This window comes from Schistocerca gregaria, chromosome 4 (genome assembly GCF_023897955.1).
Source record: "Schistocerca gregaria isolate iqSchGreg1 chromosome 4, iqSchGreg1.2, whole genome shotgun sequence".
Taxonomy (NCBI): Eukaryota; Metazoa; Arthropoda; class Insecta; order Orthoptera; family Acrididae; genus Schistocerca; species Schistocerca gregaria.
Genome location: NC_064923.1, coordinates 198,251,013 through 198,274,243, shown reverse-complemented (window position 1 = coordinate 198,274,243; position 23,231 = coordinate 198,251,013). Strand labels below are relative to the sequence as shown.

At 45.4% G+C, this 23,231-nt stretch overlaps 1 protein-coding gene across 1 annotated transcript in view; it reads left to right on the top strand.

The window, feature by feature from the left end:
• The window catches only part of LOC126267652 (peptidoglycan-recognition protein SC1a-like), a 33,594-nt gene extending 11,431 nt beyond the window's left edge, over nt 1–22,163 (top strand). The window contains exon 3 of the mRNA XM_049972953.1: nt 21,663–22,163. Within this exon, the coding sequence (XP_049828910.1) occupies nt 21,663–22,067 (405 nt within the window). The 3' untranslated portion in view covers nt 22,068–22,163. The remainder of the gene's footprint in view (nt 1–21,662) is intronic.
• Nucleotides 22,164–23,231: the final 1,068 nt, after the last annotated feature.

The window sequence follows — 23,231 nt, the reverse complement described above, 5'->3', positions numbered from 1 at the left end:
ACTGGAGCGCCTTAGACCCATCAATTCAGTTTTCTCGTAAGTGTAATAACGTTCTGTCCATGGCTTCGGATGATTTTTTATGTGCTATTCTGCATTCGTCCCAGAAAATAATTTTAGCTTACCTCGAGATGCTCTTGAGATTTTACATGCCGGGAATTGTATTTCGGCTACATTCAACGGTATTTGTAGGGCAGAGTGGGCTGTTCGTCCACCCTTCCACAAGTATGGCTGCAATGCCGGACGATGGCAGTGCAAGAGCGACCTGTTGTTTAGCACGTATTTCCACCAGCAGTAGATTTATTAGAAACGTTTTCCCGATGCCGCCTCGTGCGTCCAAGTAAATAATTCCGCCACAGTTGTTGGCGATCAGGTTCATGATAACGGGGTAAATTTCCTTATTGAGGAGTGATTTGTTGTGATCAATGTATTGAATAAGTTCGTTGATGTTGTAGCCTTTTTCCTTTGTGATTTCAAAGTTTAGCAGACTGATATCATTTTTTCGTTGTGCTTGCTTCCCAATCTGTACTAAAGTCTGTTTGTTTGTTGCTAAACATTTATCTGATAGACGAATGATTGTTTCATTGGACATGTCGCTGAATTCGATGGTCGGTTCAGAATAAGTTTGCCGGATTTGGTACAGTATGTCACCACTCATACTGTCTTTGAAGGAGCCCCATAGCTGTTTTGGATTCGACCGGTTACGTGTTGTTCAGCAGTGAATGTGAGTGAGGTTTCTTCAGTGTTCCCAGTGGTTGTTGTATTCCAGTATTTCGCGCTCCTGTATTTTTTGCTATACACTGGTTTCCTTTGGTTAATTGTATGTTGCGAACAAGTGAGATTAATTATTATTACTATACTGGAACTGGCTTCTTATTAAATGAACCGTTTTGTTACTGTAACTAAATAGAATGCACAACATATCTATCTCTGCTACAACTATCGTAAAAATGTTCTGAAATTATTTCTGTTATAAAAAAATAATGAAGTTACCGTACGCAATGCTTAAAAAACCTCAAACATTGCAATGGATTTTTCGCCTACATTAATTATTAATCAGTGCCACGGTTAACACTAGAGCACGAGACTATCATTATTAACCAGAAAATGATTTTTCTATAACTTTTACCAATCCATAATTTTCGCTTAGCAAGATTTCCTTTTGAAACATGAAACTGTTGTAATTTTGACACTGTTAGTGTTTACGATATTAGCAGCCCGCGCCCGCCTGTGAAACACAACGTGAAATCTGCTGCTTTGTACTCCGATCTCGAACTGCTGTAGGAAATAATTTTAAATTCACTTTTTACCTGATTGCCTTTATTGCGGTATGATTGCCCTTATTATCAGATTTGAACCTGCTGCGGCGGCGCCTCGTTCCGCCGTGTCGCAGCTCCGCAGCACGAACACTACTTAGAAAGCTGAAAATGTCTTAAATAAATGGGTAAAACACCAGGCAAGCTTTCTAATCATACCATACGAGTTCTCATTAAATAACTATGTTTGAAACGCGAATAAGTTCACACATCTTTCTTTTTAATTAGCGACTAATGGCGTCCTACTTACAATCTTGACAAATGAAAGCTACCTATGCGTTAAATATAACGCCACAGGTTCCTCCTCTCTACGTGACTCCACGAAGACAATGGCATTATTATTCTTACATTACTATTTATACAAAGGCTGTTTGTCATGAATGGCCCAACGGCCTTGTCGCAGTGGTAACACAGGTTCCCTCCAGATCACCAAAGTTAAGCACTGTCGGGCTGCGCTAGCACTTGGATGGGTAACCATCCAGTCTGCCGAGCGCTGTTGGCAAGCGGGGTGCACTCAGCCCTTGGGAGGCAAACTGAGGAGCTACTTGATTGAGAAGTAGCGGCTCCGGTCTCGAAAACTGGCATACGGCCGGGAGAATGGTGTGCTGACCACATGCTCCTCCATATCCGCATCCAGTGACGCCTATGGGCTGAGGAGGACACGGAGGCCGGTTGGTACCGATGGGCCTTCATGGCCTGCTGTCATGAAATCTCAGAGTTTCTCTTTACTAATTCTTTTCTGTAGCGGTTTCAGAACTCGCCGACACAGATATTATTTCACAAATAACACTGGAACAACCGAAATAAAATGTTCAAACGTATCTAAGTTCTGTATTTTAATTTAAAAAACCTTCCTATCACCAACTGTTCGTCAAAAATTGTGAGCCATATGTTTGTGGCTATTACAGCGCCATATATCACAAAGTGAAAAAGTGGCCCAACAAAAACATTCATATTTCTTTACGTACTAGACGAATATCTAATAAAAAAGGGGGGGTTCCTATTTTTTAAAAACGCAGTTGATATCCGTTTGATCTATGGCAGCGCCATCTAGCGGGCTAGCGGGGTGACCATAGCGCCATCTGGTTTCCCCCTTCAAGCGTCAAACGAAAAACCTACAAGCGGTACTCCGAGCCACGCCACGGCCGTGATCTGGCCCACCTGATCGATCCCGGCAACTAACACTGCATTTCATGGAGGCGATAACTGCCGAAAACCGCCTCTTTCGTGAATGGCAGCTGACGCGCAACGCTGCGACGAAGAGGGCTCTCAACAGGATGAGGAGGGACATAAAAGTTGCCGTTACGAACAACCGCCGTCAGGTATGGTCCAGCCGCCTGGCCACTCTTCGGGTTGACGATGGTACCGCCTGGAAAGCCACACAGCTCTTCCTCCGCCGGCGTCAGCGGATTCCGCCGTTACAAGTTGGTCTACACATCGCCAGCAGCCCCGTGGACAAAGCGAAGGCCATTGCTGACGTTTTCGAACAAATTTTTCCAGCCCGTCATGGACCCCATGGATCCGGATCACGTCCGTCTGGTTGCTCAACGTCTCCCGGTGTTCCTCGCTGCCCCTACGGGTGACGAACGTATCGACGAGGTGGATGCTGCTGAAGTCTCCGATCAACTTCGGCGGCTCAACAAACGCAAGGCAGGAGGCCCTGACCAGATTACGAATGGAATGCTGCGACGAATGGTACTGACAGCCGCTGAACACCTGGCTCGCCTTTTCAATAGCATCCTCCGCACTGGCTGCTATCCTCAGGAGTGGAAACACGCCGACGTCGTTCCCATCCGAAAGCCTGGGAAGGACCCACGTCTCCCGAGCAGCTACAGTTTGCTGCCGGTTGTCAGCAAAGTCTTTGAAAGGCTGTATCTCTGCCGCCTCCTGCGTCACATCAGGGAAGAACATATCCTACCGGACGAACACTGTGGTTTTCGCCCTGGACACGCAACGACGCACCAACTGCTTCGCCTCGTTGAAGACGCGCCGCCTTGTTAGGGCTGGAGTTCCCCAAGGCTCCGTCCTCGGCCCCATACTGTACATCCTGTATACCGCAGACATGCCGCGAGTGGACAGGGTCCACCTCGCCCTCTACGCGGATGATACAGCGCTGTACAGGCGCAGCATGAATGCAGCTTTGCTCCAACGACGCATGCAGGCAGCGGCTGACACAGTCAGTGGGCCAGGAGGTGGCGCCTCAGCTCCTTATCACCAAGAAGCATATCCCAGCCGACCTACCGCAGTTCACCATCAGGGGAACCGCCCCAAGGTACTACCGCTAAGTACCTGGGTGTGACGCTGGATAGAGTGCTCACATGGAGACACCGTATCGACGACATCGTCAAAAAGGTCAGGGGTAGACTGACTCAACTCTACCCCTTTCTCAATCCGACACCTGCGCTCCCGCCAGAACTGGGTGTTGCGCTCTATCTTACGCTTATACGTCCGCTTATCGACTATGCCGCTGTGGCTTGGGGCAATGTTGCAGCGACCCACGTCGACCGCTTGCAACGCCTTCAGAACCGGATTCTACGTCTGGCATTGCACCTCCCTCGGGACTTCCCGTCGGACGACCTCAACCGCATCTCCAACATCCCTACTGCTCGAGACAGGTTTCGACAGGCTGCACGGCTCTTTTACGAGAAGACCGCGTAGTCCGAAAATCCGCTCCTTCGAGCCCTGGGCCACCGGGTGCAGCGTCTTAACACGACCAGGTGGCCCCACCAGCTTCGCGACCACTGAGTTGCCAGCACGTCCAGACCACCGTCCCAGCAGACTGACAGGACATCAAACATGAAGTCAGGCCACATCGCACGCTCCGTAAGTTTGGAGGAATAGCCTTCCGGCTTAGACTCTAACGACCCACAGGGACTCATTTGTCCCTGTCAGGCAGCAGCAGCAGAGTATCAGATGCGCCGGCAGTCGCAGCATGTTGACGTTACCCGAAAAGACGCATTTAGTGAAACCGTATTATCAGAAACGGGAATGTGCTAGTTCAGCGATACGATCCTGTCGCCATAGGAAGGGGATTCGAACGGGTAAAAGTCCGTTGACAAATGCAGCTGTGACGAGAATGATTTCGAAGTTCGAAGTCACGGGTCGTTTAGACGATAGACCTCGTAGTGGCCGACCGCGCATAAGGCTGAAACAGTTCAGGAAGAAATGGAGACTGTAGCGGGTTCGTCTATGCACGGGGCTCGTGCAGTCGCACGTCGCACCGGCATTCCATACACTACTGTTTGGTTGGCACTGAGGCGTACCCTCCGATGCTATCCGTGCAAAATCCATCGGTATCATGAACTGTTACCTGACGATTTAGCGAAGTGGAGGGCATTTGCGGTGTGGGCGTTTCAAAAGATGGCGGAAGATGACGATTGGTTGCGTAACGTGTTGTGGACCGACGAAGCTCATTTCACACTCCGAGTGTCTGTCAACGCCCACAACTGCAGAATTTGGTCTACCGAAAATCCTAGAACTGTCGTGGAAACTCTACTGCACGACGAGGAAGTCACGGTATGGATTGAATTTACCACATCTACCGTTATCGGGCCTTTTTTCTTCGAGGAAATGCGTGAGTCTGGTTTTGTAACTGCTGCCGTGACGGGTGAGAGGTACGCCGATATGTTACAGAATCGAATCATCCCCAGCCTGGCTGATCAACACCTGCTGGAACGTACGATGTTTATGCAGGATGGCGTTTCACCCCATATTGCTAGGCGCGTGAAAGATCTCTTGCGCGAGTCGTTTGGTGATAATCGTGTGCTCAGCCGCCACTTTCGTCGTGCTTGGCCTCCCAGGTTTCCAGACCTCAGTCCGTGCGATTATTGGCTTTGGGGTACCTAAAGTCGCAAGTGTATCGTGATCGACCGATATCTCTAGAGATGCTGAAAGACAACATCCGACGCCAATGCCTCACCATAACTCCGGACATGCTTTACAGTGCTGTTCACAACAAAAATTCCTCGACTACAACTATTGTTGAGGGATGATGGTGGGCATATTGAGCATTTCCTGTAAAGAACATCATCTTTGCTTTATCTTACTTTGTTGTGCTAATTATTACTATTCTGATCAGATGAAGCGCCATCTGTCGGACATTTTTTGAACTTTTGTATTTTTTTGGTTCTAATAAAACCCCATGTGATTCCAAGCATATGTGTCAATTTGTACCTCTCTATCTACATTATTCCGTGATTTAATCATTTTTCAAATTTATACTGACTTTTTGGTCACCCAGTACATTACATGTGTTCTGTCTCGGAACAGTGCATATATCTATATGAAACTTTACGCTTCAAATGATCGTTTCTGTCACATCCCCGAAAACTGGCTATTGCTTCTGGTACACCTTGTATATTTCAAGGCAAGCGAGTAGTTGCCCCCTCTTAGTTACCGCCTGCTCTGCGACTGCTGAGATCCGCCTCTTAGTTACCGCCTGCGTTGCTACTGCTGAGATCGGGTTCTGTTTTGGTCTGGTAGCTGTGTGTGGGAAGTGATGTCCCGCTCTTGCCGGCCGACCGGAGTGGCCGAGCGGTTCTAGGCGCTGCAGTCTGGAACCGCGCGACCGCTACGGTCGCAGGTTCGAATCCTGCCACGGGCATGGATGTGTGTGATGTCCTTAGGTTAGTTAGGTTTAAGTAGTTCTAAGTTCTAGGGGACTGATGACCACAGCAGTTGAGTCCCATAGTGCTCAGAGCCATTTTGAACCACTCTCGCAGCCAAACATTCAGTCAGGTGCTGGGAGGTTTCTTGGGGAATGGCAGGCCATTCTACACGGAGTGCTGTACTCAGGAGAGGTATCGATGTCGGTCGGTGAGGTCTGGCACGAAGTCGGCGTTCCAAAGCATCCTAAAAGTCTTCTGTAGGATTCAAGTCAGGACTCTGTGAGGGCCAATCCATTACAGGGATGTTACTGTCGTGTAATCACTCCTCCACAGGCCGTTCATTATAAACAGGTGCTTGATCGTGTTGAAAGATGCAATCACCATCCCCGAATTGCTCTTCAACAGTGGGAAGTAAGAAGGTGCATAAAACATTTTTAAAAATGTTCAAATGTGTGTGAAATCTTATGGGACTTAACTGCTAAGGTCATCACTCCCTAAGCTTACACACTACTTAACCTAAATTATCCTAAGGACAAACACACACACCAATGCCCGAGGGAGGACTCGAACCTCCGCCGGGGCCAGCTGCACAGTCCATGACTGCAGCGCCCTAGACCGCTCGGCTAATCCTACGTGGCAAAAACATCAATGTAGGCCTGTGCTGTGATAGTGTCACACAAAACATCAAGTGGTGCGAGCCCCCTCCATGAAAATCACGACCACGCCATAATACCACCGCCTCCTAATTTTACTGCTGGCACTACACACACTAGCAGATGACGATCACAGGGCATTGGCCATACCCACACCCTACCATCGGATCGCCACGTTGTGTGCCGTGATTCGTCAGTCCACACGACGTTTTTCCAGTTTTCTATCGTCCAATGTTTACGCTCCTTATACCAAGATACCAAGCGAGGCGTCGATTGGTATGTACCAGCCTGATGTGTGGCTTATGAGCAGCCGCTAGACCATGAAATCCGAGTTTTCTCACCTCCCGCCTAACTGTCATAGTACTTGCAGTGGATCCTGATGCAGTTTGGAATTCCTGTGTGATGGTTTGGACAGATGTCTGCCTATTACAAATTACGACCCTCCTCAGCTGTCGGCGGTCTCTTGTCAGTCCACAGACGAGGTCGGCCTGTATACTTTGGTGCTGTACGTGTCCCATCAAGTTTCCACTTCTCTATCACATAGTAAACAGTGGACCTAGGGCGGTTTAGGAGTGTGGAAATCTCGCGTGCAGACGTAAGACACAAGCTGACCACATTCTAAGTCCGTGAGTTCCGCGGAGGGCCCCATTCTGCTCTGCTACGATGTCTAAAGACTTCTGAGGTCGCTGATATGGAGTACCTGGCAGTAGGTGGCAGCAAAATGCACCTAATATGAAAAACCTATTTTTTGGGGGTGTCCGGATACTTTTGATCACATAGTGTATCAGTATTAAACAAATGAGTACTATTACATATTTATTGCAAGACAGAAAAAAGAGAAATTACTAAATCCACGAGGGAATTATCCGAAAGGGATGGAAATCGATAGATCTGATGTATATTTACAGACAAACAAATGATTACAATTCCAGAAAAATTGGGTGTTGTATTCAGGAGAAAGAACTTCACAAAATGAACAAGTCAATAACGTGTTGGTCCACTCTGGCCCTTACGCAAGCAATCATTCCCCTTGGCACTGATTAATAGAGTGGTTGGATATTCTCCTGAAGAATATCGTGCCAAATTCTATCCAGGTGGTGCGTTAGATCGCCAAATTCCCAGGATGGTTTTAGGGCCCTGTCCATAATGCTCCAAACGTGCTCTTGCCGTGCGCAGGCGGGCGTTACCTTGCTGAAATGTAAGCCCAGGAAGGCTTGTGATGAAGGGAAACAAAGCAGGTCGTAGAATATTGTCGACGTTCTGCTGTGCTGTAAATAAGCCGCTGATGACGACCAAAGGGGTTATGCTATGAAAAGACCATCTCTCCTGGTTGTCTGGCCGTATGATGGGTGACAGTTAAATTGGTATTCCAACGTTGTCCAAGGCATCTCCAGACACGTCTGCGCTAATATTCGGGACTCAGTTCGATGCGGGACTCATCACTGAAGACAATTCTACCCCATTCAATGAGATTCCAGGCCGAATACGTGTCTGGAAACGCTCCGGACAGCGGAGTGCTGCCAACCTGTCGCCCACCATCCAGCCCGACAACCAGCTGTGATGGTCTGCGTGCCATTTGTTTTCGTTGCAGGACTCCTTTGGTTGTCATCCGCGACACCCTTACAGCACAGCAGTACGTCGACGATATTCTACGTCCCGGCCTGTTGCCCTCCATGGCGAGCCATCCTGGATTTACATTTCAGCAAGATAATACCCGCCCGCACACGGCGAGAGTTTCTACTGCTTCCCTTCGTGCTTGCCAAACCCGATCTTGGCCAGCACGGTCACCTGATCGCTCCCAAACCGAGAACGCTTGGAGCATTATGGGTAGGGTCATCCACGCATCTCGGGAATTTGGAGATCTAAACCGCTAACTGGACAGAATTTGGCCCGATATGTCTCAGGAAGACATCCAACAACTCTATGAATCCGTGCCGAGGCAAGTAACTGCTTACATAAGAGCCAGAGGTTGACCAACATAGTATTGGCGTGTTCAGTTTTGTGAAGCTCTGCCTCTTGAATGAATCATCCAATTTTTCTTAAATTGTAATCATTTGTTCGTCAGTACATGTACATCATATGTACCGATTTCTGCCACATTCGGATAAATCCTTCGTGGTGCATCGCTTTTCTATTCGTTCTTTCTTTTTTTGTCTTAGTGGCTCAAATGGCTCTGAGTACTACGAGACTTAACTGCTGAAGTCATCAGTCCCCTAGAACTTAAACCTAACTAACCTAAGGACGTCACACACATCCATGCCCGAGGCAGGATTCGAACTTGCGACCGTAGCGGTCGCGCAGTTCCAGACTGTAGCGCCTAAAGACGCTCGGCCACTCCGGCCGGCTTGTCTTAGTATATTACAATAACAAGCTTCGATTGCAAGCACTTTTATTCAGGAGATATATTATTTAAGTAAAAGTTAAAATTTAAACTTTCAAATAATAGTCTGTTCATCACACCGCTGCTCAGTTTTGTTTCCAGTGAATAATTCTATATCATTGTTTTTCTTGTCAGTTTTTGATGCGTCGCCATAACCGACAATATGCAACCAAACGTACTCTTCTCACGTTATTCACAAAAATGAATCTGTTAGTCAGTCTATAGAACGAGTTATAACGACAATGAAAACTCTCGCACTTATTTATCGTTCTCTAACGCCCAGAGCACTCTTCTGCATACATACAGGGTGTACAAAATGAAACTGGCCCGAAAAATATTTTCAGTAATAACGACACGGGACTGATCTTTGTTAATGAACATCACAGAAAATGCTGGAAATGACTACCGTTGAAGTCAACCAGCGCTGCGCTCGATTTATCGGTGAGAGACACCCGTAGCATCTTTGATTGAGGGACAGCAGCATGGCGTTTTCGAATCTGCAGTAGCGCTTCTAGTGTGTGAAGATCATTTCAGTAGACCTGACCATTCAATCTGCTCCACAGGTAAAACTCACAGGGAAAGACATCAGGCGATCGAGGTTGGCCAGGAGACTGCACTACCGCTTCTAATTGCCTCACCGCACACCCCCAGCACTAATTACGAGCTTGCCAAGGTGGTGTGAGTTGTTGCTCCGTATGAAAATATTAATGCAGTTCTTCCTGCTTTGTGTCCGTAGCTGGTGGTCTTGTGGTAGCGTTCTCGCTTCCTGTGCATGGGGTCCCGGGTTCGATTCCCGGTGGGGTCAGGTATTTTTCCTCCCTCGAGATGACTGGGTGTTGTGTCGTCTTCATCGTCGTCATTCATCCCCATTACGGTTGGAGGAAGGCAATGGCAAACCACCTCTATTAGGACCTTCCCTAATACAGCGCTGCGGGTCTCCATATCGTCCACTACGCTCCTCGGAGTATGGGACCTCATCATCATCTTCCTGTGAGTTGACCCACATGTGGATTAAACAATTTATGGACTTAGTGGTCAGCATTAACAATTTGGTGAAAGAATCGAGGTATAATGCGGACAACAGACATGGCGCTCCAAATACCAATCTTGAGATCCGAGTACTGATTGTGATTTTCCGAAGACTAATGGCACTTGGTTGTGAGGTCGCACATCCTTCCAGACTGAACCATCCCTCATCTGAAGAAATGAAAATATGAGGATCCAAAAATCCTGATTACACTTCACTGAAATACCACCAACAAGCGAAAGTTCTTCTGGACGCTTTCACTCGTGCACTGCAGTAAATTTCTAAGGGTACAGCTGCAGGTTGTTCTTGGCAGTGTTTCGACACGATTAGGTCTCAGTTCACACTTGCAGGGCGTTGATATTTTGTCAGACTTTGTTCATTCAAGCAACTCTGGTTTCCAAACTCTTCTTCAGTAATGTTACATTGCAGAGCCCGTTTCCTGTCATTTTGCCACTAATTTCTGTATTGCAGACCTTGCTGGAGGTTTTTCTAAAAGAGATCGCCTCCTAAACTCTTGTACTAACAGTACTGCACATAAATCTCGACAGTGAACACGTGCCGGCCGGAGTGACCGAGCGGTTCTAGGCGCTACAGTCTGCAACCGCGCGACCGCTACGGTCGCAGGTTCGAATCCTGCCTCGGGCATGGATGTGTGTGATGTCCTTAGGTTAGTTAGGTTTAAGTAGTTCTAAGTTCTAGGGGACTGATGACGCCAGAAGTTAAGTCCCATAGTGCTCAGAGCCATTTGCAGTGAACACGTATTATCCTGTGTACTGTTTTTTGTTGCTTTCAACTACTCACTAAATGCATCGTCTCCTCTCATTCACTCAAACGTAGTAACATAGTGAAATAGTCGGAACAGAGCATGCGGGAGATGCACATGTGGAGACATATGGCAACACCTGACTAGTGCGTCGAAATCACCGTTCCAGCGTTTTCTGCGACAGGCAGTTCTCCTGTTCATTAACAACGGTCAGGTTAGTTCCGTGCCAGTATTAAGGGGCTCTCACATGCTCAGTATTCATTGCGTAGTAATAGTGTCAATATACTGCGCGGAAGTCTGAGACCGATAACAATAATATTGGGCAGACTCTATACCCGGGACGAGTCAGTTACCATTCTGCCTACGCAGCGAATATGTCTGTGCTGTACCATGTGACACTGTATGCGTGTATTGCGTCTGAGCTGCATGCCTCTCCAAACGCAAACAGAATGAGTGAAACTATTCTGAAAATCTTCCATAAACTTTTCTGTGGACGAGAGGCACGTTCACTGCGACCGAGGTTCGTAAATAACAACAACAGCTAATAATGAATTAAACAAATGAAGTGTGTAACTTGTCTTGTACATGACCTATTTTGTATATATTTCTCTATTGTAATAAATGTTGCAAATGCAATAAAACAGTTATTTACTTATTACTGATTGAAAATCACGTGATCTTGGCTCCGCATGAGACAACTGCTACAAGAGGAGATATTTACGTTCGCTAGACAGCTGACCTTATCTGCAATATCTGAACACTGCTTCAAGTAAAGTAAAGGTTTCTGCTTACTGCCATGACACCATTATCTTCAGTTTCCTCTGTTACGGTGGACAACGAGGTACCTGGCGTTTCCTGAACTTTCAGAAATTTTTATTTCTCAAAGTACCGCATGGTGCTTTAACATACATCCTCTACCATTCTCCATGACATTTGTCATTTACTTTCTTCAGTTCTTTGAGGAAATTTGTTTAAGGCAAAGTTGTTCGGAGCAAACAGAATTTCTGTCGATCCGATAGGAACTGTCGTTAATTGTGCATCATCACCCTTATGCCGTACAATGCGCTGAGCGAACGTCAATATTTTTAAACTCTTCGATCATCATATTGAGCGAGTGAGGTAACCTTTATAAATATTTTGCGGGACAATATTATTTTCACCAGTCTGTATGTGTATATGCGCTGCTCTACCTAAAGGGTAAGTTGCAGAAATCGAGGAGGGGATTAGTGGACTCTTCCTCGAGCTCTTCGGAATTGCAATGTACGTCCAAAACACTGACTGCGCCACTTCATAGCTTATTGATTCTAGTTTGTGTCTAGGTACGACACCATAGTGATCGTTTAATTATTACGAGGGCTATCCACAAAGTACACTACGTTTTCGTTTGTGTCCGTTAAGGGCGGGGCTAGCGCGGCCATCTTGGTGTCATGGCATTCTGCCGCTCAGTCGGCATTCTGCCGTGCTAGTGAGAGGTTCGTACTGTACTCCGTTGAGTTACTGTGACAGTTTGAAATGTCAGCGTTAATTGAAAATGCCGCGAAGTGTGAAGTGCGTGCTGTAATAAGGTTTCTGAGTGCAAAAAACTGTACACCCTTAGAAATCTAGCGGCAGCTTCGTGAAGTGTATGGGGACAACATAATCACTGAAGGTGGAGTGCGTCAGTGGGTCATAAAATTTAAAAATGGCCGAACTAACGTTCACGACGAAGAGCGAAGTGGAAAACCCAGAATAGTGACTGCCGAACTTGTCGAAAAAGTCGATGCCGCGGTCCGTGAAAACAGTAATTTCACAATAACGGAACACTCTATGAGTTTTCCACAAATTTCACGAAGTTTGTTGCACGAATTCATTACCAAAAAGCTTGGTTACCACAAGTTTTGTGCAAGATGGATACCAAAAATCTTGACAGAGATTCACAAAAATCAGCGAGTGGGTGCAGCATTAACGTTTTTGGACGCTTACGAGAAAGATGGCGACTCATTACAGATCGCATCGTTACTGGTAACGAAACATAGGTTAGGCATGTGAACTGCGAGACAAAATTGCAGTCAATGCAGTGGGGGCACACAAATTCCCCCCCAAAACCCAAGAAATGCATGCAGACAATGTCGGCAAGGAAGGTGATGTCGACTGTCTTTTGGGACAGGAAAGGTATGATTATTGTGAATTTCCTGGAAAGAGGCACTACAATAAACTCTCAAAGGCATTGCCAAACTCTGCACACCCTCAGAAGAGCAATACAAAACAAGCGCAGGGGAAAGTTGGGCTCAAAGATCTTGCTGATACACGACAACCCCCGGGCCCACACGGTAAATGCCACTCGTGAAGTTCTCGAATCTTTTAAGTGGGAGTTGTTTCCTCATCCGCCGTACAGTCCTGACCTGGCACCGAGCGACTTCCACTTATTCCCAGCAATGAAGAACTGGTTGGCTATGCAGCGTTTTGTTGACGACGCACAGCTTCAGGAAGAGGTAACCACGTGGTTGAAGGCGCAGGCAGCCGAATTTTACGACGAAGGAATTTCCAAGCTCGTCCATCGCTACGATAAGTGCCTTAATTTAAATGGCAGCTATGTAGAAAATTAGTATTTAAGTGTGGCTTTCATCTATATATAATAAAATTTGTTTCCAATACTCTATTTATTTTTAATTCCAAAACGTAATATACTTTGCGGATAGCCCTCGTAAATTGTGTAGCATAGTCAGAATCAGGAAAGCTTTCTATGTGCAGTGATATGTCAACATCCCAATTCCGCAAGTAAACTTGCGGGATATTATTTACATTTGACATGTTATTTACAGAGAACACTAAAGCTTATTTCTGTGAAGCACTTGAATTCTTTAACGGCTATTGCGGTTTCGACAGACTAGTCAGTATCAACAGCTCTACAAAAAGTAAAAAGCAGTTTACAAATAGAAGTATAATTACATTGCACTGTTGTTGTTGTTGTTGTTGTGGTCTTCAGTCCTGAGACTGGTTTGATGCAGCTCTCCATGCTACTCTATCCTGTGCAAGCTTCTTCATCTCCCAGTACCTACTGCATCCTACATCCTTCTGAATCTGCTTAGTGTATTCATCTCTTGGTCTCCCTCTACGATTTTTACTCTCCACGCTGCCCTCCAATGCTAAATTGGTGATCTATTGATGCCTCAGAACATGTCCTACCAACCGATTCCTCCTTCTGGTCAAGTTGTGCCACAAACTTCTCTTCTCGCCAATCCTATTCAATACCTCTTCATTAGTTATGTGGTCTACCCACCTAATCTTCAGCATTCTTCTGTAGCGCCACATTTCGAAAGCTTCTATTCTCTTCTTGTCCATACTATTTATCGTTTATGTTTCACTTCCATACATGGCTACACTCCATACAAATACTTTCAGAAACGACTTCCTGACACCTAAATCTATACTCGATGTTAACAAATTTCTCTTCTTCGGAAACGCTTTCCCTCCCATTGCCAGTCTACATTTTATATCCTCTCTACTTCGACCATCATCAGTTACTTGCTCCGCAAATAGCAAAACTCCTTCCCTACTTTAAGTGCCTCATTCACCATCATCATCATCATCATCATCATTTAAGACTTATTATGCCTTTCAGCGTTCAGTCTGGAGCATAGTACCCCTTATAAAATTCCTCCATGATCCCCTATTCAGTGTTAACATTGGTGCCTCTTATGATGTTAAGCCTATTACTTCAAAATCATTCTTAACCGAATCCAGGTACCTTCTCCTTGGTCTGCCCCGACTCCTCCTACCCTCTACTGCTGAACCCATGAGTCTCTTGTGTAAACTTGCTTCTCCCATGCATGTGACATGACCCCACCATCTAAGCCTGTTCGCCCTGACTGCTACATCTATAGAGTTCATTCGCAGTTTTTCTTTGATTTCCTCATTGTGGACACCCTGCTGCCATTGTTCCCATCTACTAGTATCTGCAATCATCCTAGATACTTTCATATCCGTAACCTCAACCTTGTTGATAAGGTAACCTGAATCCACCCAGCTTTCGCTCCCATACAACAAAGTTGGTCGAAAGATTGAACGGTGCACAAATAACTTAGTCTTGGTACTGACTTCCTTCTTGCAGAAGAAAGTAGATCGTAGCTGAGCGCTCACTGCATTAGCTTTGCCACACCTCGTTTCCAGTTCTTTCACTATGTTGCCATTCTGTGAGAATATGCATCCTAAGTACTAGAAACCGTCCACCTGTTCTAACTTTGTTTCTCCTATTTGGCACTCAGTCCGTTTATATCTCTTTTCCACTGACATTACTTTCGTTTTGGAGATGCTAATCTTCATAGTATAGTTCTTACATTTCTGATCTAGCTCTGAAATATTACTTTGCGAACTTTCAATGGAATCTGCCATCACAACTAAGCCATCCGCATATGCAAGACTGCTAATTTTGTGTTCACATATCTTAATCTCACCCAGCCAGTCTATTGTTATCAACATATGATCCATAAATAATATGAACAACAGTGGATACAGGTTGCAGTCTTGTCTTACCCCTGAAACAATTCTGAACCATGAACTCAATTTACCGTCAACTCTAACTGCTGCCTGACTATGCATGTAAAGACCTTTAATTGCTTGGAAACGTTTGCCTCCCATTCCATTATCTCGTAGAACAGACAATAACTTCTCCCTAGGAAACCGGTCATATGCCTTTTCTAGATCTATAAAGCATAGGTACTATTCCCTGTTCCATTCATAACACTTCTCCATTATTTGCCGTAAGCTAAAGATCTGGTCCTGACAACCTCTAAGAGGCCTAAACGCACACTGATTTTCATAAAATTGTTTCTCAACTAATACTCGCACTTTTCTTTCAACAATACCTGACAAGATTTTACCCACAACGCTGATTAAAGAGATACCTCTGTAGTTGTTACAATCTTTTCTGTTTCCATGTTTAAAGATTGGTGTGATTACTGATTTTGTCCAGTCTGATGGAACCTGTCCTGACTCCCAGGCCATTTCAATTATCCTGTGTAGCCGTTTAAGAACTGACATTCCACTGTGTTTGATGAGTTCTGACTTAATTTCATCCACCCCAGCTGCTTTATTGCACTGCAATCTATTGACCATTTTCTCCACTTCCTCAAATGTGATCCTATTTCCATCATCATTCCTATCCCATTGTACCTCTAAATCTGAAACATTACTGGTCGTATTTTCACCTACATTGAGCAACTCTTCAAAATATTCCCTCCATCTGCCCAAGGAATCCACAGGATTCACCAGCAGTTTTCCTGACCTGTCCATAATACTTGTCATTTCCTTCTTACCTCCCTTTCGAAGACTGCTAATTACACTCCAGAATGGTTTTCCAGCAGCTTGACCCATAGTCTCCAACTTGTTTCCAAAGTCTTCCCAAGATTTCTTCTTGGATGCTGCAATTATCTGTTTGGCTTTGTTTCTTTCTTCAACATAACTTTCTCTGTCTACCTGAGTTCTATTATGTAGCCATTTTTGATCGCCTTCTTTTTCCTTTTACAGGCTGCCTTGACTGTCTCATTCCACCATGCTGTTTGCCTCATCCTACCTTTACAAGCAACTGTTCCAAGACATTCTTTAGCCAGTTCCAGTACTGTGTCCCTGTACCTTGTCCATTCCTTTTCCAATGACTGTAATTGACTACATTCAACTAACTGTTACCTTTCTGAGATCGCTGTTATGTACTTGTGCCTGATTTCCTTATCCTGAAGTTTCTCCACTCTTATCATCCTACATATGGAACGGACCTCCTGCACTTTCGGCCTCACAATCCCAATTTCATTGTAGATTAAATAATGATCATTGTCATCAAAGAATCCCCTGAATACACATGTGTCCCTCACAGCCTTCCTGAGTTCCTGATATTATATAGTCAATGACAGATCTGGTTCCCCTGCCTTCCCAAGTACACCGGTAATTGTTCTTATGTTTAAAAAAGGAGTTTGTGGTTACTAAGCCCATACTGGCACAGATATCCAAGAGTTGTTTCCCATTCCTGTTCGTCTCCATATTCTCTCCAAATTTACCCATAACCTTTTATAACCTTTTCATACCCTTCTGTTCGATTTCTAATCCTGGCATTAAAATCACCCATGAGCAGAACACTGTCCTTGTACTTTACTCTAACAACTACATCACTGAGTGCCTCATAAAAACTATCCATCTTATCTTGATCTGTCCCTTCACAATGTGAATATACTGACACAATCCTAATTTTCTTGCTAGACACTGTCAAATCTATCCACATCAGTCGTTCTTTTACATACCTTATTGCAACTACGCTGTGTTCCATTTCTTTCCTGATGTAAAGCCCTGCACCCAATTGTGCTATTCCTGCTTTGACTCCTGACAGGTAGACCTTGTATTCTCCCACTTCCTCTTCTTTCTCACCCCTTACCCGAATGTCACTAACAGCTAAAACATCCAGACCCATCTTACTTTCAGCCTCTGCCAGCTCTACCTTCTTTCCAGAGTAGCCCCCACTGATATTAATAGCTCCGCATCTCATTACCATTTGTTTGCCAAGTCGTATCTTAGGAGCCCCTGGTTTGTCAATTAGAGGTGGGACTCCGTCACCTCCAAAGGTCCGAGGCATTTTGCTCTGATTGTTGCCAGCATCATATTTAAAGTACTGTGGAAGTAGGTTGCTAGCCTTACTTTCCGCGATTCCCATTGAGTTTTACCCCTAACGGTTGAGAGACTAACCAGTGGATTTGGTAGTCTTTGCCGTATGAGCACAAAGGTGGTCACGACTCAGAATATGCGTGAGATGCCCAGCCTTATTCCAAAGTAACTGGTATCCCGACTGTTGGGACCACTTGCTTGGCCACTAATACGTTGCTCGTGGTTCATGAACTAGGAGATGACTACAGGAACCCACATCTTGAACCACAAGTGCCTCATTTCCTAATCTAATTCTCTCAGCGTCACCCGACTTAATTCGACTACATTCGATTATCCTCGTTTCGCTTTTGTTGATGTTCATCTTATATCCTCTTTTCAAGACACTATCCATTCCGTTCAACTGCTCTTCCAAGTCCTTTTCTGTCTCTGACATAATTACAATGTCATCGGCGAACCTCAAAGTTTTTATTTGCTCTCCATGGATTTTAATACCTACTCCGAATTTTTCTATTGTTTCTGTGGTGTGCGTACTGTAAGGCCTTCGGCACACACACCATCAGACTATTTGATTTGTTGCTCTAACGAAGTAGACGAGTGTCAGCAATACGTCTCGTGGTCTTATCGTGGCGTGTTTATCCTCCGCCTCTAGGTGAGACGATAGAAATGCCACTTGCACGCTTAGAATAGCAGATTGACGGTGACCAATTTTAAACAGAACTTGATTAATATTCACACACATTTATTAAAATAATAATAATCATAAACCTTACTTAACTTGATTCTGGATGCTATTTACAATTGACTATCTGAAGTTCCTTTGGTCTTAGTACGTTAATCTTATTCTCACATATCTCTGATACTTGACAAAGTGTCTACACATTTCTCTTCATGGCTATGTACAGGAATATGATAATCTTATTAGGCGCAGACTGAAACTTGACTATAGACTAATGCAGACTATTGCAGACTGACTAATCGGAGGTCTGTACTCTTGTTATAATACCTCGAGCGCTCAGGTATCACTGCGCGAGCATTATCCGCGTGGAGAAAAGGTTCTACGTTAGCAGCAATCTCATTGGCTGCGTTACATATTAATACACGGATCAGCGGAATCAGAATTTGGTCCGTCTCTAAGACAGCGCCATCTTGTAGGGCGGAGACGAACGAGCGCTCCACCTGCGCTGTTATGCTTAGCGGGGCGAGATCTATTGGGAAAGTTGTGTACATGCCAACTACGCGGAAATAGGTACAGAACAGTTTCCTTCACTGCTTGCTCAATATACAGATTGACTGACATCCGGGAGAGGCTACAACCCTGTCTCACTCCCTTCCCAACCACTGCTTCCCTTTCATGTCCCTCAACTATTACAACTGCCATCTGGTTTCTGTACAAATTGTAAATGTCTTTCGCTCCCTGTATTTTATCCCTGCCACCTTCAGAAATTGAAAGAGAGTATTCCAGTCAACATTGTCAAAAGCTTTCTCTAAGTCTACAAATGCTAGAACGTAGGTTTGCCTTTCCTTTATCTTCTAAAATAAGTTGTAGGGTCAGTATTGCCTTACGCATTCCAGCATTTCTACGGAATCCAAACTGATCTTCCCCAAGGTCGGCTTGTACCAGTTTTTCCATTCGTATGTAAAGAAATTGTGTTAGGATTTTGCAGCCTCGACTTATGAAACTGATAGTTCGGTAATTTTCACATCTGTCAACACCTGCTTTCTTTGGGATTGGAATTATTATATTCTTCTTGAAGTCTGAGGGTATTTCGCCTGTCTCATACACCTTACTCACCAGATGGTAGAGTTTTGTCAGGGCTGGCTCTCCCAAGCATGTCAGTAATTCAAATGGAATGTTGTCTACTCCTCTGTCAGACTCTTCACACAGTATCATATCTCCCATTTCATCTTCGTCTACATCATCTTCCGTTTCCATAATGTTGTCCTCAAGTACATGACCCTTGTGTAGAGCCTCTATATACTTCTTCCAAATTTCTGCTTTCCCCTCTTTGCTCAGGACTGGTATTCCGCCTAAACTCTTAGATATTGATACAAGTGGTACTCTTTTCTCCAGAGACCTCTTTAATTTTCCTGAAGGCAGTATCTATCTTACCCCTAGTGATATATGCTTCTACATCCTTACATTTGTCCTCTAGCCATCCCTGCTTAGCCATTTTGCACTTCCTCTCGATCTCATTTTTTAGACGTTTGTATTCCTCTTTGCCTGCTTCACTTACTGCATTTTTGTATTTTCTCCTTTCATCAATTAAATTCAGTATTTCTTCTGTTACCCAAGGATTTCTACTAGCCCTCGTCTTTTTACCTACTTGATCCTCTGGTGCCTTCGCTACTTCATCCCTCAGAGCTACCCATTCTTCGTCTACTGTATTTTTTTCCCCTATTCCTGTCAGTTTTTCCCTTCCCTAAAACTCTGTATAACCTCAGGTTTTTTCAGTTTATCAAGACCCCATCTCCTTAAATTCCCACCTCTTTGCAGTTTCTTCAGTTTTAATCTACAGGTCATAATCAATAGATTGTGGTCACAGTCCACATCTGCCCCTGGAAATGTCTTACAGGTTAAAACCTGGTTCCTAAATCTCTGTCTTACCATTGTATAATCTATCTGAAACCTTCTAGTATCTCCAGGGTTCTTCCATGTATACAGCCTTCTTTTATGGTTGTTGAACCAAATGTTAGCTATGATTAAGTTGTGCTCTGTCCAAAATCCTACCAGGCAGCTTCCTCTTTCATTTCTTACCCCCAATCCATATTCATCTACTATGTTTCCTTCTCTCCCTTTTCCTACTGCCGAATTCCAGTCACCCATGACTATTAAATTTTCGTCTCCCTTCACTATCTGAATAATTTCTTTTATTTCATCGTACGTTTCTTCAATTTCTTCGTCATTTGCAGAGTTAGTTGGCATATAAACTTGTACTACTGTAGTAGGCGTGGGTTTCGTGTCTATCTTGACCACAATAATGTGTTCACAATGCTGATTGTAGTAGCTTATCCGCACTCCTATTTTTTTATTCATTATTAAACGTACTCCGGCATACCCCTATTTCATTTTGTATTTATAACCCTGTATTCACCTGACCAAAAGTCTTGCTCCTCCTGCCACTGAACTTCACTAATTCCCACTATATCTAACTTTAACCTATCCATTTTCCTTTTTAAATTTTCTGATCTACCTGCCTGATTAAGGGATCTGACATTCCACGCTCCGATCCGTAGAACGCCAGTTTTCTTTCTCCTGATAATGACATCCTCTTCAGTAGTCCGCGCCCGGAGATCCGAATGGGGGACTATTTTACCTCCGGAATATTTTACCCAAGAGGACGCCATCATCATTTAACCATACAGTAGAGCTGCATGTCCTCGGGAAAAATGACAGCCGTAGTTTCCCCTTGCTTTCAGCCGTTCAGTACCAGCACAGCGAGGCCGTTTTGGTTAGTGTTTCAAGACCAGATCAGTCAATCATTCAGACAGTTGCCCGTGCAACTACTGAAAAGGCTGCTGCACCTCTTCAGGAACCACACGTTTGTCTGGTCTCTCAACAGATACCCCTCTGTTGTGGTTGCACCTACAGTACGACTATCTGTATCGTTGAGGCACGCAAGCCTCCCCACCAACGGCAAGGTCCATGGTTCATGGGGGGGGGGGGGGGGGGGAGGGAATGATCATATAATATTAATTATTGGTAAGGCGGGTGCCAGGTTAAGATTCATGGGAGAGTCCTTAGAAAATGTAGTCCATCAACAAAGGAGGTGGCATACGAAACACTCGTTCGATCTACACTTGAGTACCAGGTCGGGTTGACAGAGGAGATAGAAAAGATCCAAGGAAGAGCGGCGTGTTTCGTCACAGGGTTATTTGGAAAGCGTGATAGCGTTACAGAGATGTTTAGCAAACTCAAGTGGCAGACTCTGCAAGAGAGGCGCTCTGCATCGCAGTGTAGATTGCTGTCCAGGTTTCGAGAGGTTGCGTTTCCCTGAAGAGGTATCGAGTATATTGCTTCCCTCTACTTATACCTCTCGAGAAGATCACAAATATAAAATTAGAAAGATTCGAGCGGGCAGGGAGGATTTCTGGCAGTCATTCTTCCCATTGAATCATAATCGACTGGAACAGGAATGGGAGGTAATGACAGTGGCACGTAAAGTGCCCTCCGCCACACACCGCTGGGTGGCTTGCGGAGTATAAATGTAGATGTAGATGTAGATAGTGGCTCTAGCATTGAAACTTGTGCCACTGCATTTTCCACCCAGTCTAGATGTCTTCCTTGTTCGCAGGAGCTGCACTGGCAGATGTATCAGCAGCCGGAGATCTCCTACAACTTCTTGATCGACAGCAGCGGCAATATCTACGAGGGCCTCGGCTGGAACGGCACGAACACCAGTAAGAGTTTCGTGTCGCGCTGCAAGGTGGACGTGGCGCTCATCGGCAACTACATGGAGCACAATATGACGAGGCAGATGTCGTCGGCACTGCGCTGGCTGCTGGACGAGGGTGTGAGGACCGGCATGCTGGCGGCCGAGTACCGCCTGCTGGCGCACAACCAAGTCAAGAAAACGCTGAGCCCGGGCCGCTGGGCGCTGATGGAGATCGCAGACTGGCCTCACCGCTGCCGCTGGCACTGCGACCGGGGCGTCCCCTGCATCCGTCCAGCCGACGGCGACGACAGCTCCGGCCAGTAGATCTGCTTGTTCGAGAATCCTATCTTGTCATCACGAAATATCGTTATGTAACACAGTCGACAACAAACATGTAAATAAATCTGAACTTTCCTAGTAAATACGTTCTCTACATTCTTCCTTCTTCTTCTTCCTTCGTTTACGCCATAGTCCCACAGCGATTGCAGGTTCGGCGTGGTAAGAACGGATTTGGCAAGTTTAGTTTTAGGGGTGGCTGGATGCCATTCCTGCTGCCACCCCGAACCCCCAGGGATGGAATCAGTGTACCCCAGCTGGCTGCATCTAGGGTAAATCGTGAAATAGTGCGAACGACTTCCAAATGTCTGCGACGCGTGTAACTGAGGCGGAACGTGGGACCAGCCTGGTATTCACCTAGTGGGATTTGGAAAACCGCCTAAAAGCCACATCCAGGCTGGCCGGCACACCGACTCTCGTCGTTAATCCACCGGGCGGATTAGATCCGGGGCCGCCGTGCCTACCCGAGCCAAGGAAGCAGCGCGGTAGCGCTCTCGGTTACCCTGACGGGTCAAATGCACTTTCTACATTGTCCTGTTGGAAATCATCATAATCTCTGTAAAGAAAACATAGAACTGTATGTCAACAACAAACAAAAACCACTGTTTGCATTTCAGTTTCTGACTGAGGGCAAGGACAAACTGTTAAGTTGCTCTCCTTTGGTGCGCTGTCAACGTTGTGGAACTGGTACCGCGTGGCTATGTGCCCATCCAACACAGACGCAAGTGATGGCAGTGAAGTGGTGTTCGTATGTCGTGGGACAGCGATATGCACATATACGAGGGTCATTCCAAAAGAAATACACGCTATTTTTTTAAATCCTTTATTCTACGCTACTGACCATTAAAATTGCTACACCACGAAGATGACGAGCTACAGACGTGAAATGTAACCGACAGGTAGAAGATGCTCTGATACGCAAATGATTAGCTTTTCAGAGCATTCACACAAGGTTGGCACCGGTGGCGACACTTACAAACGTTCTGACGTGACGGTTTATCGTATCGCGACATTGCTGCTCGCTTTAGTGGAGATCCAATGACTGTTAGCTTAATATGGAATTGGTGGGCTCAGGAGGGTAATACAGAACGCCGTGCTGGATCCCAGCGTCCTCGTATCACTAGCAGTCGAGATGACAGGCATCTTATCCGC